The 17,048-nt window shown below is 43.5% G+C and overlaps 2 protein-coding genes across 2 annotated transcripts in view; both read right to left on the bottom strand.

Annotated features, from left to right (window-relative positions):
- The window catches only part of LOC117581793 (GTPase-activating protein skywalker), a 40,886-nt gene extending 30,460 nt beyond the window's left edge, over positions 1-10,426 (bottom strand). Inside the window, exons 1-2 of the mRNA XM_034269226.1 lie at positions 10,415-10,426; positions 911-917 (exon numbers count right to left, since the gene is read on the bottom strand). The gene's annotated coding sequence lies outside the window, so the exon portion shown is untranslated. The remainder of the gene's footprint in view (positions 1-910; positions 918-10,414) is intronic.
- A 2,108-nt stretch (positions 10,427-12,534) lies between these two features.
- LOC117581791 (microsomal triglyceride transfer protein) lies at positions 12,535-16,721 on the bottom strand. Its single transcript, XM_034269222.1, has 6 exons — positions 16,509-16,721; positions 14,738-15,546; positions 13,744-14,674; positions 13,145-13,685; positions 12,907-13,074; positions 12,535-12,846 (listed from the first exon to the last, which is right to left on the bottom strand). Exons 1-6 carry the CDS (start codon positions 16,594-16,596, stop codon positions 12,693-12,695), a joined length of 2,691 nt encoding a protein of 896 aa, XP_034125113.1. The 5' UTR covers positions 16,597-16,721; the 3' UTR covers positions 12,535-12,692.
- Positions 16,722-17,048: the final 327 nt, after the last annotated feature.

The raw sequence follows: 17,048 nt of genomic DNA, 5'->3' as shown, positions 1-17,048 counted from the left end.
GACAACACAAAACTCATTGTGTGTGGGTGTGGGTGTGTCTGTGTCTGCCAGCTACGCAAGTGAATGAATGTTTGAGTGAATGTGAGTGGGTGTGACAGGACATTTTGCGTCAGCAACAGAACACGACAACAATCGAAGCATCGAAGTGGGGAATACTCTTAAGGAAAAAGTGTTTACAAAAGAACAAATGAGCGATGGGCACGCTCAAGTCGAAGCATTTTTGGGTATTTTTTGTATGCATTCTTGTGCATTCTCTTTTGCTATGTTCGCTTGTGCGTCTGAGTAAATATATCTTGGAGCAATAGGAGCAGGAAAATTAAATAAATGAATATTATTTTGTGCAAGTACACAATTATCTAAAACTTTCTTCTTAAATTCGATAAAAAAAAACAGTCAGAAAACTGGCAGAGGGCAAAGCTAAAATTGCGTTGTGGAAACTGGTATCCGGGGGTGTGTGCCGGTGGGGTGGTAGCTCCTAAATCAATGAATGAATAAAGAAACGCCTCACTCACACGCATGTGCACAGGGGAGATGGTGATGGAGACACTGGAGCAGCAGGGCACAGAGGGCAAGCAGAGGACGTGGCAGCAGGAGCTGGTCTGGAGCTCTGCCTTAGGTGAGAATTGATTGGCAAGGAAATCAACTTGCAGTTTTTGTGGCGCAAGGACAGCCACTTCTCAGCGACACTTGCGCAGCCACGCGGGCAACAGGCAACAATTAAAACAGGGCCCGAAGCTGTTGACCTGATTTCCAGTGTCTCTTCCTCCCCAACGTGCCACCCGTTTTAATGTGTTGTTGTCTCTGCTCTCTGCTGCTCTCTGCTGCTGCCTGCTGCTGCTTGCTGCTGTTTTTGGCGGCAGACTTCGTGACGGCTGAAAATGCCAGCCGCAGCAGCGACTCGGCGCTCGACTCCGGCGCTCATGGACACGCAAGGCCTTTTTATGGGCCTTAGTTTTGTGTGTACCCTAAGCACAGGCAACGCGGCCTTAGTACTTTGTTGGGCTTTACGGCCTGCCTAAGCCTGGGTTTATTGTGTGAAAATTCAAACGAAAATCCAAGCTGCAATCCCAAACGTAACACGAAAGTGTATCTCCAACGTCGCCACAGGCGAAGTGCATTTTCCATGCCATTTTTTACTCAGTATTTCTGTTGTGTTTCGTTTTTTTTTTTGTTTTTTTTTTGGCAACACACAAGGAAAAACCTGTACAATGCACTTGCCACAGCAGCAGCAGCAGCAGCTCTCATGCTCGACTTGTGGGTCATTGAACCTATAGGAAAAATGTAAGAAAAAAAACCTTAAACTGCAAACAGCAGCAGCATTTTTATTTCATAATCATTACATGTAAGAGCTGCTGTGGCAGCAGCTGCAGGCAATAGCACGTGAAATGTTTGCCCTGAGCTGGCGGCAGGCTTACAGATATTTATATGGCCATTTGGCCGCGTCTTTGGGTCTCCTTCGTTGCCTTGGCTTGTCCGGGGTCCGGGGTCCGGGTCCCTGGCCTAGACAGAAGGAAAAACCAACTGCAGCCAAATGACAAAGAAAAGGCCACGAGAGGTAGTTGAAAAATATGGCAGACAAGGCCTTAGAATGCTGTCAAATGATAGAAAGTGGACTGCAGATGTGTATAGAGATGAGAGCGATGAGAGGAGCAGAGAATATCAGTATTCAAAATATGTTTAAAAATGTAAGAATAATTCGAATTCTTCAGGAACTTTTCTCATTTTTTCATAGATCAAATAATGAGAGGTAAAAACTCTTTCGGAGGAAGACATTCCATAGGAAAAATCGAAATGGTGACGAGGAATGGTGAGGAACATTTCAAAGAAGTTCCACGCTTCTTGAGCCGATAGATACATGGCCCAGAGACCTAAATCAGTCGAAGAAGCCGCCAGTAGACCCTAAAAGTCGTTGTAGATCAGCGGTGGGCACGCTTTTATATGGTTTTCTCACCTCCTAAGCTATTTATAAACGATTTCCCAGTTATAACCATCTCCTTAAGCAACCCGGAACAACTACAACTCCATAAATATAGTGAGATTCGCGATTACCTGCGTCCACATTTGATTACCGCACAGACAGCCCTCGCTCATGACGAGGCGTCACTCAATTGCAGGCGAAACAAAAGGCAAACGACGTAACCGGGAGCCACTTGGCCTCCAGGCCTCTCCCCTATACCATGTACCCAACTGAGCCGAAAACTCCCCAAGCGAGGACGGGCGGGCCCCCAAACTTCGACCAAATGTGTGTTATGTAAGCCGCCGCCGCGCATTTTCAACATATTTTTCTTGCTTCTTATTTTCCCTCGGCACTTTGCTGGCACAAAAGTTCGCAATGCAGCCCAGAAAATTGCAATGCAACGTGGAAAAATGGGCGGAAAAAACTTGTGTGGAGGAAAAAGTGCAGCGTTTGGGCTTTGTCGGTTGGAGGAAGAGAATGTTGCTGGATGGAGCAAAAAGTGAATCATCAGAAAGAATATTTTGGGGAGCTACAATGTTTACTTTAACGTATCAGCAGCCATACGGCATGGGCAAGGTCTTCGCTTTTTGCAACGCTTTTCCCTTGCTTGAAAATGCTTGAAAAGTTGTGCTTACCAAAGAAAGGCGTTGTTGGAAAGTGTATCGTGTTTGCTTTGACCTCTCAAATAACCATAAAACACACGAAAATAATTACTTAATTGCGCGCGACATTCGATGCTCCGCCATATGGGCCATATGGGCAGGCAATAATTCACCAAAAAATACTTAAATTGTATACATTTTGTGGGTAATTTGCAACTATTCGACGACGACACTTAATGTGCATGTAAAATGTGTTCTCTTTTGGGTGTCCATCAAGGCAAAGTGGAGAGCCATTTGCCTGGCCAATGAAACTTTTATTGAGACATTCAGCTGGGAGAGACAGCTCGGCAGTTGCACTCAAATTATGGCTAATTGCATGGACAATTTAATTGACATTTCCCCCATATTGTTTCTACAGCAAAAAACAAAACAAAACAAAACAAAACTCTCTGTGTTATATAAGGCAAAAGTAGTGTACAAAAAAAAATAATATAGACTGGCGCCAGGTCTGCTGTCCAATCCCTTTGGGGGCAGGGCCACAGAAAGAAGCAACACAGCGGGTGGCGTTGACCAAACATTTGTTATGTAAAAAGCATTCTGTGGTTGCAACACCCAGGGAGAGAGGCCACATTTAGCGTAAACAAAATGTGTGTTTATCCATAAGCTTTTGGGGCATAAATAGCTTTAGAGTTAGCTTTGAAATGATGTTGTGTTCGCTTTAAAATTGATAATAGAAACGTTAATCTAGGTACATAATCCTTGAAAATGTAGCAACGATAAGCGGGAAGCGGGCATTTAAATTGCTAAAAGATTGGCAAGAAATATTCCCAAAAACAAATCAAAAATAAAGATGAGTATCTGTAGAAATCGTTGAAACTTCTAGGACTCTTCGGATAACCCAACTCGATGCATAAATCAATCCGAGTGCGTGGAGCGGACTTTTATAGCACTTTGGATAATATATTTCTAAAAATTCCCCCAAAGTACTCCTGCAATAAAATCACACAAACCCCGGCAACCGTGAACGATAAAAATCAATGTAATTGTTTAGCCGTGCGACATAAATGTTGTGTGATTTTCGAACACGCGTTGACGGCATAAAATATGCATAATACACAGCACACAATATTTATGCTGATAAGATACGGACGGGCAGCAGTAGCATTAACAAGAATACAAAATGTGAGCTGATAACGACCAAGGCATAGAATTTATTTTGATTTTGAGGCGAAGCTTTGAGTATTTTTTTGGCAGTCATTTCTTTGATAACATCAACATGGAGGATGGTGGAAAAAGGGGACTGTGTCACGAGCCAGAGACAGGGAGCTGCTACTACTAAAAATAGTTGCCTGGCATTGGTTTGTGGGAATGAGAGTGGAGAGTGGAGAGAACTCCATCTCTGATTGAACGATTGCCTCCGATGGATATCATTTTGCTATGCATTCTAGAATCTACTCTCAATATCTCAAGTAACCGGTTCGATGCCATCATCATTGGCATCATAAATGAATTTGTTATTTATTTTATATACATATGTATATGGCAATATTTTCGCACAAAACTCTGCCATCCGCCGCGTGACTCAGGCACAGAAATACTTGTGTGCGGGGCTGTGTGATTGTCCGTACACTTGTTTTCGGCATTCCAGTGAACCCCAACGAAATGATATTGGATATACCCAAGCCAAAGCCAAAGCCAGAGCCAAACCGAACCGAACCGAACCGATCGGTAGGTAGGCAGCCCAGCCAGCTGAGAGCGCGGCTCGAATCGGGTTTCGGGTTTCGGCGTTCGGTTTTTTGGTTTTCAGCGTCACGTGCTTTTCGCGTTGGATTCGCTTTATCGGCGCTTTTTTTTCGCTTACATTATCTTTGTTTTGTTGTAAACAATGGGGAGGGGTGGAGGAGGAGGAGGAGGAGGCTTGTTTCTAAATATTTATAGCATGTTCAATTGGCGTGCAATGCAAGCGGGCTTCGGGGCTCTCTGCTCTGCGCTGCTCTGTGTAATTCGGTATCTCTCTCTCGCTCTCTCTCTCTCGCTCTATCTCTCTCGCCGCTTACTATTATACAATACCATTTTGGGTTATCCACGAGTTTTATTTACCTTTTTTTTCAGAGTTCATTTCTCGGGAATGGGTGTGTGTGTGTGTGTATTTTTTTGTTAATTTTTTTAACTGCTTAATTCCGCCCTCTTATTGTGCGATCACGTTCCCCCCATATGAGGTGCGTGGGTCGACAGACTCTTGCTAATTTCATAGACATGCAAAAAAAAAGAGAAACGGCCAAGACTCAGACTCTTTGTTCGAGTTTTGCGTCAGTTGCGAGAATGAAAAATATTCAGTAATGGAATATTTCATAAAGTACATTATTTTTCTTTGTTTGTAACACTTATCCGATGTGGTTGTGGCAAGCGGATAGGCAGGGATAAGAGTGAACAACCAGTTTATGGACTTAAAATATTCATTTAAACATTTAAACGCAGGGATAACAAGTGTTTCATCTAAACATTTGTATAGACCCTATCCAGGCATCGAAATTCTAAGGGATAACTATAAATCTTTTATCTCTGCCTGTACGAGTAGGAAACAAAGTACGAAAGGCCCTAATCTAAGTAATTTCATCCAAGAGAACCCAAAAACCATTATTCCAACTATTTCAAAGACCGCCTGCAGGGAGGTGGAATCAGGCACTAAGCTAGAACAAATTGAAAACAGTAAAACGGTTTTCATGGCCCCATAAATAATGCATCTAATTGGCAACTGCCTCTGCCTACTGGCCCCATCGTGGGAATTGAACAGAATTCTGCAATTGAAACGAAAGCAAAGCAGAAGCAGCATCAGCATCAGCAGTTTGCATAATTAGTGGCCATGAGTGACACTTCCGGAGGCAGTGGAATTTGCATCAACAACTGTCCAGCCAGCCCCTAGAGAAATATAACGAAAAGAATATTAATTAAAACAAATCTGTGCCGACCTCTGCCCACGCAGCATTAAATTGAATTATTAGCAGCAGAACGGTAGGGCAGAAAAAATGCGAATAATTGAATCACTCGACAATCGAAAGCGCTTCAAATTAGCCCCCCTCCCAAGGGAAAATAAACAACGGGCATGAAAATATGCAAGCGAAACAAAAAGAAAGGAAAAAAAAATGGGAGGAACCAGCAAAAAGAGAACCAAAGACAACAGAATAACACTACTGTGTAGTGGGAGGGAGTGTCGACAGTGGGAGTACCCTCTAATATATGCAGCACTCTCAGAGTCTCACTGGCGGACTTGGAGATTTAGCCACGTCGGGGGCTGTTTTCATTTTGGTTGTAGAAAATAGCCAATGGCTAATAGCGGAGCCAACAATCCTATCGAAATCAGCCTCAAAAAAATATTGTCTGGGACTTTTCCACGCGTCCAATATACCCCACTCTCTGCACTCTAGGATTGCCAGGTATTATAACAAAAGACTGAGAATCGGCGGAGGCGGTGGTGGTGGCGTGGCCCAAGAATTTTGTTCGCAAATCGTACAACTCGAATTCCGTTGATGGCTTCTCTTCCACTGGAATATTTTCGTTTCGTTTCTTTTGGAGCTCTTTGCTTTGCTTTGCTTCGGTTTGGGGTTCAGTTTTCAATTCAATTAAACGGCAGGAGGAACAGAAGGCAGAAGGCAGTTCACAGCGCATTGGCGCTGAACCTGGCGGGCGTCTGGACCTTTTTGTTGTTGTTGTTGCTCCCATGTCTGTGTGCGTAATTCCCTTTATTCAAATATGTAGTATAATAAAATAAAAGCCTGGGCCCTGCCTGCCTGTATGCTAAATACAATAAGCAATAACTACCGGGCCTGGGCCATTGTCGAGCCAAAAGCTGGTTGCTCTGCCGGTTTGCCTCGAGCCTCTCCGAATCTCTCGCGGATATTCCGATACAAAGGCTGAGGCTGGGGGCAGGCCTGGCTTTGTGCTGTGTGCCGGATGTTTTTTATTCAACAGCAACGGCATTATGCGAATTGAACTTATCTTCAATGAAGAGTGACAACGGCGACAACAGCAACGACGGAGACGCTCTCGAGACTGCGTTTGGGGGTGTCGCAACCGGATAAATGGCAGTGGACAGTGCACTCTAGTGGCTATCAGTGCACTAAAGTGTACACCCACATGCATAACAGCGGATAAGAGTAATTCAAAATAGATTCTCATGGGATCTGAAGCTGGGCTTTGTATTATTCCACTCATAGTAAGTGCTTGGATAACAGCGGATAAGTAAAAATAGCATCTGGTGTGTGATTTCATGGTGTATTTAAGTTATCCGTCTGAACAGAATGTCAGGGATATTCTATAAGTATCATTTAAGTGTAAAGAAGCAGGTTTTATACTTATCCCTGGCTCTCGGATAGCAAAGGATTAAAAAACAAACATCAAACCATAAGATATTCACAGAAAATACCAATCATATTTGCTTTTTCTGATTGTTTTCCTTAGAAACACATAACAAAGGTATCTAATAATATGATTTACGTACATTTACAACGCTTCCTACCGAATAAATGACACTGATAACGACATAACCAGATCTGGTCGCTGATTTACAACTTATCCGGCCCACGTATCCAAGCACGGATAACGTTTACAGCCCGGAGGCAGTCAGGGTTATTTAATCACGGGGAAGTGTAACAAATATTTACCCCTCAGTTATTAGAATTTATTCATTAACAGCAAGATATATGTAGCTATAAGCTATAGATATGCCACACAATATAGTATAACGATAGATAGATATGTACACATGTATATCTAATATTTTTTGTTTGTTGCAGCTGTGAAGGGAAGCCCAAAGCCGCTCCTCCCCTTCTGAAATTACTTGCACAAATTAATGCCACAGACAGAACAGAACACACAAATTGATTGTTTGATATCTCGCCGGGGCATATGCTGCAGCTGTAGTTGTAGCTGTAGCTATATCTGCTCTCTATATAGAGGATTTCTGTATGGTGAAACACATTCATATCGCTCAAATTGCTTTCAGTCGTTTCAGTTTTATTTTGGTCTTTATTTTGTATGCTTGTTTGTGGGCGTTTGTTGTTTGTTTCGTTTCGCTTCTCTGTTCTGTCATTAACACACATCGCTCGGGATAGTACTTGATTTAATAAATTTGATTAGGATTTACGACGCGGGTCAAGTGTATGTGTGGGTTTTGAATTTCAGCCTGCAATAAAGGCAAACGGCGAACAGACAGCGGCCAAATGTGTGAAGTTTTTTCCTGGTATCTGGGCATAGGGCCATCATGTGATCGTCTCCAATAAACGGTTACGGGGAATACCTACTGAAGACATATCCATAACGTAACCAAGAGTAAGAACAGCCAGTCAATTAGAGAACTTGCAGATCAATGCATCAACTTGGTACACATGTTCTTTGCTTTTATTATTATATTACAGAGCATGAAAACTTTGGAATACTCTTTCAGATTCAACGAAGAAATGATAGAAAAGATCTTTTAAAGATTTATTCATCCAGTTCTTTATGATTCTCTGTTCTCGGAGGGACCCCAAATGGTAAATTTCAATCTAAAAAATGGTTAAGACACCTTTAAAAATTATATAATAATCGTATTGGGTAGCTCATTTCCAAATAAAAGTGCTCAGACACCCACGACAAGACTATCTACACATATTCTCATATATTTCAATACAAATTAAATTGTTTAATGCCCAATACCCACCAAAGTTATAGCAATTACAAGTACACATCCACTAAAATTGTAACATTGTAAGCCAACAGCAGTTGCAGAAACAAATTAATTTTCTGGTCATTTAACATTAACCAAAATAAATGCAGAGTTTTTTTGGTGCAACATTGTGGTGGCCACAAAGCGTGTCAGAGGCAGGCCATAAATATAAACAGAAGCACAAATGAACCGAAAATTATTGATTTTGCTGAAAACAACAACAAAAATTGGGGTCACCAGGCAATGGCTGGTGGATCCTGTTCCTCAGAAAAAGTTGAATGAACCTCCCCCTCCTCGCACTTCTATGTGCCTCAGACATTGAATTGTGTGTTGCATTTGCATCCAATCCATAATCCATAATCCATAATCGCAAATGAATCATCGCATAAATCACGTTGTTGTCATCGCCTAGGCAGGCAGTCACGTACACAAATCAGAATCTCTGAATATTGCAAATGGATAAAGATATGCACTTGTGGATGGATTGAATGTGTTACTCGTAGATGGATTGAATGTGTTACTTAGACTCAGTCTGAATGCCAGGCGACACGTTGACTCGATTGAAATTGAAATCGATTGATTCCGTTGCCCGATTCTCGGTACTTTTCTTATCTTTTTTTTCCCCTCTTTTTTTATATATTTTTGCCGGATTTGTAATTGCTAAAGTTTTGCTTTTGCTGCACGACTGGGTGGTGTTTTGCTTTTTGTTGTTGTTGTTTTTGTTGTTTTTGTTTCTTTGAAAGCATAACCGATTTGAAAAGTCGTTTTGCATAACTTCTCGACTGGCTCGATTGACTCACGTGAGCGAACGATTTGCTGGGTCCCTGGTGACAGACAGACAGATACAATTTGTCCATTGCCAATCGTCAAAGCGTATTAATGATAAAACAAAAATAATACGTATATTCGTACGTTGTATTCATGTCCAATATCCGTTTATTTAATTGGGTCGTCCCCAGGGAAATCTCTCAGATAAGATAAAACCAGCGCAGAAATTGAATTTGTGAATTTTTGTGTGTGTTTGGCAAATGTTTTATTTTTGGGTTCTAGCTAAAGCCTAACAGCAAAGTTTTAGAGTAAGGAAAGGTAGAATTTATAGAGCGGAAAGCCTTAATTCAAATTGTAACATCATAATGATTGTGACTCAGTTGGAAAATCATAACGATCATCCAAACTGATTGAATGCCTTACAAAAAAAACCCCAAGTTGTATCTAAAAATGAGTCAGAGGAACCCGACGAAACATCAATAAAATAGATATCTATACAAGCATTCCTGGAAAGCATAGAACATTTTACCAGTAAAATAATAAAGAAATATAATATGTTCAAGACAAATAGACCTTTCATAATTTAACATAACCAAAACAAATCTCATAAGTAAGGAAACATCTTCCCTTTCATCAAGGGTTAAACCTGCCAGCCCAAACCCTTCATTCCACTTTCATTATCTACTCTGAAAACATCATTTTATGGCCGTCATAAATTGTGCAAGGTTTGGAACCGAACAGACTGAAAGTATTCTATCTAATCAGTTACGTTATGTATTAAGAAAAAGAGAATACGGAAGAGTTCAAAAAGAAACCCGCAAGAGAAACTAAAAAGGTTCCTGGAAATTATGTTTAGAACTGTGATTCATTTAAATTATTCATCGTTCTAACTGCTTGAACCTTTAGCCCAATGATTGGCATACAAATTATTATCAAAGTAATAGGGTTAGCGCATCGAAGAACAAGTGAATCATGGAAGAGGCAAGAAGCACAGCACTCAAAGATAAGAAAAGAAACCAAAAACGAGAGAGAGAGAGGCCATGGAAACTATTGATACCCCTGCACTTTTACCCATTTAAACAGAAAGACAGATAATAATGTTAGCCCAGTAAAAGTAGTTTTTCTTTCATTTTTTTTTAAGGTTCGGAAATCCTTCCAAACATCTCCTCATAGTCGTCATACTGCCGTCCCTCCATATAGGGTATAACAAAAAATGCAACGAAATATCAATTTCATGCCCAGCGCAAAGGCAAAGAGGGAGAACAGCCACAGGGAGTGGTTATGGAAACAAGATAGAACCATTGAGAGTGGGAGATGTTTGGGTGAGAGAGAGGGAGAAATATGTGGCTGAAAAGAGGAGACTTTTGGTGTTGCTTCCCTTACCTGTCAATTTTCGATGTTGTTTTTTGTGTTTTTTGTTGTTCTCCTTGTTTTCGCCTGAGGGCTACCTTGTCCCTTCGTTCGTTGATTATTTTTATCTTTTTTTTTCCTTTCTCTCTCTTGTGTTCTGCTGCGTTTCTGTTTTCCGTCTTTTTATTTTTACACACACAAGCGGGTTTTTTGTTTTGCTTGCCTCGTTCGTTCGTTATGTTCTTCGTACTGTCACGTTTTCACTTTCACAGTTAAATTCTAAAGGAAAAGGGAAAAGCAAAAGAATTTATGCTCAAGTGCTGCCGGGGGCAGGCGGGTACCAAAGCACCTTGCAGGGGCAGTGGTGGGGGCGTTTTTAACACTGACTGTTGACTGCTCTTTGGCCTTTTGCACAAGTGTGGGTGTGTGAGAGCGAGTGACGTTAGTTGGGAGTGTGTTCGTACGGAACAAGTGTTGACTGCTGCGACGACGGGAACACCTTACACTGCCGAGCTTTAAAATTCGAATGAGCGCCAGCGATGGATGACGTTGGGTCCAGAGCGCGTGATACCGTTACCAGAGTGTGGGGAGCCACTGGGGACAGCTAGAGAAAGAGAGCGCGAGCGCCAAGCCAGCCAGAGTGTGCGCAAGTGTCTGTGAGTGAGACGCAAGACAGACAGAGATGCGTCAAATGGTTCACAAAAGCCGTTCACGAATATACAATTTTGAATTTTTCATTTTTAATTTGTAATGACAGAACTAATAAGGTCTTTTGTTAAATTTGGTATGTCACGACGTGACACAACCTAGAACAGCTATTGAGCGAATGCATCAAAATATTTATCATAAAATATGTTTTTTATACTAATCAAGAACACTTGTAAATCGGTCACGTAATTTGATTGCGGAACTAGTTCCCGTTCAGTGAGAGCGGGAGAGTAAGGTGATCAGCAATCTCTTCGCACCATATCTGTCATATCTACATATGTACAATTGTATGTGTGCGGGTGCGATATTGATAAAATACAAATGCTAATTTTGCCGGCTAATTTATGTTAAGATGCTATTTTTCTAACATCTTTCGAAGTGTGGCAAACAAACGCGTCTTATTGAAGATCGTTGCACAATAGCAGCTGCATTTTAGACATAAATATTTTAGCGGAACACGTCCTCCACACGTGGTTTTTCTCCTTCTTTGAGGCAACAACAAATCCGAGGATTTATGTTCTCTCAGCTTCGCTCACTTGCTTTGCTTTGCTTTGCTCTCTTTCCCACACTGTCCTCTCCCAATTGTGAACATTTGCGTGCGTTTGTGTGCGTTCGTGTGTGATTGCCGAAAAAGGAAAGACAAATTACCACGAAAAGATTCAATTGTTATATGGTTTAACACTTCAGTTAGGCTTTCTGTTAGCGCATTTTTTATAGTTGTTCACACAAACAATTTAAGCCATAAGCACTCGCACAATATATGTTTATTTTCGTGTTCACAGCGCGACAAATCTTTTACGTTTATCTATGCATTGGTATTTCTGAGTCTGTGTCAGAGCGCCCACAAGTGTGCGCTTGTGTGTGCGTCTGTGTGTGTATGAGTGTGGGGAGACGGGCCTCCGAGAGCAACAGAGCATTAGAAGGCGACATTTGTTGGCCTAATTTCATGCGGATATTCCCGAAAACTGCATTTTACCCCGACTGTGTTTACCTCTGCTCACGTTTGTTGCCAAAACCACTTTGACTTTTATTGATGATTTCGCAATTATTTATTTCATGAAATTTCGTCGTTTTTGCCGCGTTCCGTGTTACCAGTGTGACCGCATTAATGAAATATACCAACCAGACCCTTAGCAATATACCAACATATACCTTCTAATTTTCAGGAAATACCGAAATATACCGATGTGCGTCCATGATCGAAAATCATATTCCCCGAATTTAATATTCTCTTTAAAATTACTAGAAATCTAAAAGTTTCAGCACTGAAACTATAATTTAATTCTATTAATTAAGCGATTGTCCTCATGATTGTCTAATTTTCAAAACTTTCTAGCTTTGGATTGCCTTCAAATTAGGTAAACAAAATCTGAAACCATGAAACGGAAATGGGAACATCATTGGATCACTTGTAGCTTTTATACCCTATGTCCATTGATAAAACCACTTTTTGGCATAGAAAATTATATTGTCTTTGTTCTTACATGTTTACAACTATATCGAGTCTTAATCTCAGCGCTTTTTACATAGCATTTCAGTTTAAATTGATTAACTTTCTGGCAGCAAATCTCTCGAATCTCATTTTGTTTTTGAGTTTTAAGTCTTAATGATCGCTAAATATCAAATTGCACATTTCATTATTCTTCTGATTGAGGGAAAAGGTGCAGCCGGGCGTTCGATGGTTAATTGTGGAGTGGACATGCTTCGCATACGAACGCTCCACCTCCTGCAGGAAGACCGAACGAGTGCTGGTTTGTCTGTAGGAAAAAAGACAAATTAAAGCCAAATTAGGGGTAAGTTTTCCTTGTTACACTCACGTGAGCAGCTGCTCTGGTCGCTGCAGTTGCATGCACAGCTTAATGCCGCTGTAAAAGTCCAAATCCGCCTGCAGACTCAGTTTTGGTTCGTGCCGCAAAGTGAAATCCTGCACAAGCTTCGCATAGGTGAAGCCCACAGCCACGTGACCCAGGACAGCGCTGCCAGTGCTGCAAAAGGCAAGATACAAAAATGAATTAAAAAATCCTTAAAGACTTCTTTGATGTGCCTCCCACTCACTTTTGTTGGATTTCCGTTTGGGCATTTCGATTCCACAAGCTGAATTCCACCTTGCCATTGAGATCCACGCTGCGAGCGCCAAGCACCCGCCAATGCAGACTCGCACCCGATGCCAGGACAATGTAATGCTCATGATCCTGCGCCAGCGTGGTGGCCTGATACGCAGGCGTCGAGTCCGAGGCCGTGCCGCCCCACACATGACCCATGAGCTCGGTTTGGCCAGTGAAAAAGATCAGCGGACGCAGCTGCGAGCCCTGCACGCTGATCTCCATTCCCGCGGTGACGCTTTCGCCGCTGTCCAGCGCATCGTCAGCGGGTATGGGATCATTCTCATCGCTAGCATCGCCATCGCCCACCAAAGCACCTAGGCCGGCGGTGTAGATGCCCAGCTTGAAGCTGCTGGCCTGGGCATGGCCCGCCTTGAGCAGAAACTCCACTGAGCCGCGCTTGAGGATGCCCTCCTGCACCTCCTGGGTGCTGAGCAGCGATTCGTTGAACGCAGGCGACTGCGACAGCTGCCGACTGAGCACAGTGGTGAGACCTGAAATGGAAAGGGTTTGCTTGAGTTATGATAGCAGAGGGTGTGGTCCTTGCCTTACCCTTTTGTCCCAGCACGTGGTAGTTGTTCACCTTCGAGCGCTTGGCCAACTCCGAGCTGAACATTCCCCTAAAACGTGGACACATCTCGGCCAGCATGCGCAGCTTCTGCAGCACATAAGTTTTCATCTCAAACTGTCTGTCCGTGGAGCATAAATAATCCAAAATGTGACCCAGCTGCGCCGCTGTGGGTCGCATGGCCAGCAGCACATCCAAGGCCAGGGTGCGCGCTGAGCTATCGAAGCGTCGCTGTCGCTGATAGAAGATGCTCTCAAACTGCTGGCGATGCGAGCTGTTAAAGCTGCGCGGGGGGAAGGCTTTCAAGGCCTGCAAAGCGGCCACAGATAGATTGGGTTCCTGGCGTGTCTGCGCCTGCTCCAGCAGCGCCTCAATGGTGGCCACATCCTGGAGATTCTGCAGCGCACGGATGTACAAAGCGGGCTGCTTGGAGCCAAGTCCTTCGAGCAGGAATTCGCGCACCTGCTGCAGCAGCAAGTCGTTGCCCTCGAAGCCACTCTGTCGCGTGAGCGTGGCCAGCGTTTGGATGATGCTTTCCCTCAACGCCGACTGCTTCTTGGGGGCGTCCACCTTCAGCAAACCAAACAAATGCTCGACAATGCGCCGCTCTGGATGCGTGGCCACGGCCAGCGATTGCAAATACTTTTCCAGCAGCTCCAAGTGCTGCGTGCTGGTCGCCGCATCGCTGTACAAATGACTGAAGGTGGCATTGTGCGCATCGAAGGTTTGCACTGCGCCCAGCAGATCCACCAATTGGGGCAGCAATTTCTCGTGGTTTTCCAGCAACTTTTCCAACTGCGGCTGCTTGGTGAGACGTGCCAGCGGCAGCAGCTCAACGTACAGCAGCGCCAGCGAGGATTTGCCCACGTTTTCGGCCTGCAATTGATCCTCCGCTTGGGCGAGCAGTTTTTCCAGCTAAAAATGGACAAGAAAGAGACGTTAGCAAGTGGCAGCTTTGAGGGGTTTATCCTAGCTTACATTTTGCTGTTGCAGCTCGCTGATGCTGCTGTCCACATCCGCCTCCAGCTGGAACACGCGATACCACTCCAACAGACTCTCAATGGCCGCCTCCAGGCTACTCACAGCCAGCTGCTGCACCTCCTCTGAGCCCTGGTTTGCATGTTGGAGCAGCAAAATGCTTTGCACAGTGCTGCCAACATCTGGCTTGGCGGCCAGCGTCAGGCGATGCGTCTCCACGGACTCGGCACGCAGCAGGCCACCCTCAGCGGACAGCTCGTAGTTGACTTGCTCCTGAGACTGCTGGGACACGCCCAGAGCCTCCTCGGGATGATAGTTTACGCGCAGATCCCACAGAGCACACTCGCTCTTGGTCTTCTCCACGCGCGTCGAGGATTTCACATTGTACGCGACACGACAGCGGCCAGAGACATCGAGTTCCTCGCTGCCATCGAAGCGAAGCTGCAGCAGCGAGGCTATGCCACGCTCCAGGTTCAACAGCGATTGATCCCGACCCGTGTGGGCCAACACCTGTTCCGGCTGTCCCTGCACCAGGCTGATGTAGAAGGGTCTGTCGGGTATCTGGCTAATCGTACGCTCAATCTGATGGTCCATGCCGGGCGCACTCACGCGACTGTCACTGAAGGACACCTCCAGCAGCTGATCCTCGCCTTGGCTCCATACCGAATTGATCTTCAGTTCGGTCTCGAAGGTGTAGCGCGTCTCCTCGGCGTTGCCTGCTGCGTTGCTCAGTCCCTTGAGGCTTACCGTATTCTGCAGCTTGAAGATTTGTTGGCTGTTGGGAGGCACCAACGCTGCTTGTGCCACACCTGAGCATGGCAGGGGAGCATGTAGAAGAAGTAGAAGAAAAGAAAATAAAATAAAAGAAGGAGAATGGAACACGTCATTAGTGATAGAACTTGTATAACTTTCACCCAAGCTGATCAGAAATTTCGATTCCAGAATCAACATGTGGCTGAGGTTATCATCAACAAGTGGCCCCCACCGCCGCACAGTGGGTGGCACACGCGATTTTGTGGAATACACTAGGGAGCCATGGAGGCAGAGACAAGCAAGGAATGGAATGAGCTAACAAAAGGGAAGAGGTAAGAAATGGGAAATGTTTGCATATTTCCCATGCAGGAAAATGCATTTCTAAATTTTCTAAGATAAGAATAAGAAGAGCTGATAGCGCGCCAAGGTCGTTATTTCAGATATTTATTGTTGTTTTTAAGCAAACAATTTGAATAAAATAAACAAAAGATAACATAAATGTCTCGTAGGAAGATAAACAATTGAAGGGGAGATTAAGAGAATTAAGAACTCATTCGAATAACAAAGATGAAGCACAGAAAAAGGGAAATTCCCCAGAAGTAATAATAAAAAAGATTTTTATTTTTTTATATATTTTTTAGATGTATTTTAATTTTCTTGAAAGTTCCCTTTTCTAATTTTATTTGAAACCGATATTCGATCTTGGTCCCACTGTGCCAAAACAGCTGCTCCAATTGAGAAGTGTGTCAGATAAACGGTTTTGGTCTTGGTCGTTGCATGTGTGAGTGAATAAATCTTTGCGGGAGGGTGATGGCAAGGGCAATGTCAATGGTGTGTTGCTTCCTCTCTCTCTCTCTCTCTCATTATGCGATTCGCGTGTGTGGGTGTGTGTGAGAGAGTTATTTGTGATACAAACAAAAGTTAAAGTTCATTCAACCTAAAGTTAAGCACTTTCCAAGTGCTTTGCATAGGGCTAAACACCCCATTTAATAGATACATATTTGCGCTAAGTACTTACCCAAACCGCAGACAGTGAAGAGAGCGACAAGGAGGAGCACCAGAGATCGAAGCTCCGTTCGGTTCGTTTTGATTTTGAATTTCTGCATACTTGTTGTTTCACTTGAGAATTCCTTGGTATTAATTCATTGATAAGACTAGTGTTAAGCCGACTTGGGGACCTTAAATTGGCGACCGACTTTTACAAAAATTGAAAGAGAAATGTGAGCGCGCGCGGGCGGTGCAGCAGTACCGGCTGGAACAGTGTGCATAAAAGGCACCAAAATACACCAAACGCTTCAGTGCTGTGTATTCAGCCATTTTATGGCTAGTTCTGGAAATTAGCCTGTTGCTACTGATAATCTCTGTGTCTGTCATTTTGATCATGTCAACTTAAAAATGCTGCAACAACTAAGAGATGACGCATAACTACATTTCTAAGATTGGTAAAATGGATGCTTATAACCCACGCCACATTTTTAGCTCTTCCTCATAAAACCGCTATTTTCATTGCCAAAAGATGACAGCACTGACTACCACAGAAATCTGTGCTGTTCGCTCA

This window comes from Drosophila guanche, unplaced genomic scaffold, assembly GCF_900245975.1.
Source record: "Drosophila guanche unplaced genomic scaffold, DGUA_6, whole genome shotgun sequence".
Lineage (NCBI taxonomy): Eukaryota > Metazoa > Arthropoda > Insecta > Diptera > Drosophilidae > Drosophila > Drosophila guanche.
This window is presented reverse-complemented; position numbering and strand designations above follow the sequence as displayed.

What these genes read in the sequence shown, in the direction of transcription:
- LOC117581791 (XM_034269222.1), bottom strand. Translation starts at nt 16,596, where the DNA reads ATGCAGAAATTCAAAATCAAAACGAACCGAACGGAGCTTCGATCTCTG. An exon ending in CTTCACTGTCTGCGGTTTGG is followed by an intron (nt 15,547 to 16,508) that starts GTAAGTACTTAG and finishes TGCCATGCTCAG; the next exon opens with GTGTGGCACAAGCAGCGTTG. An exon ending in GCGAGCTGCAACAGCAAAAT is followed by an intron (nt 14,675 to 14,737) that starts GTAAGCTAGGAT and finishes GTCCATTTTTAG; the next exon opens with CTGGAAAAACTGCTCGCCCA.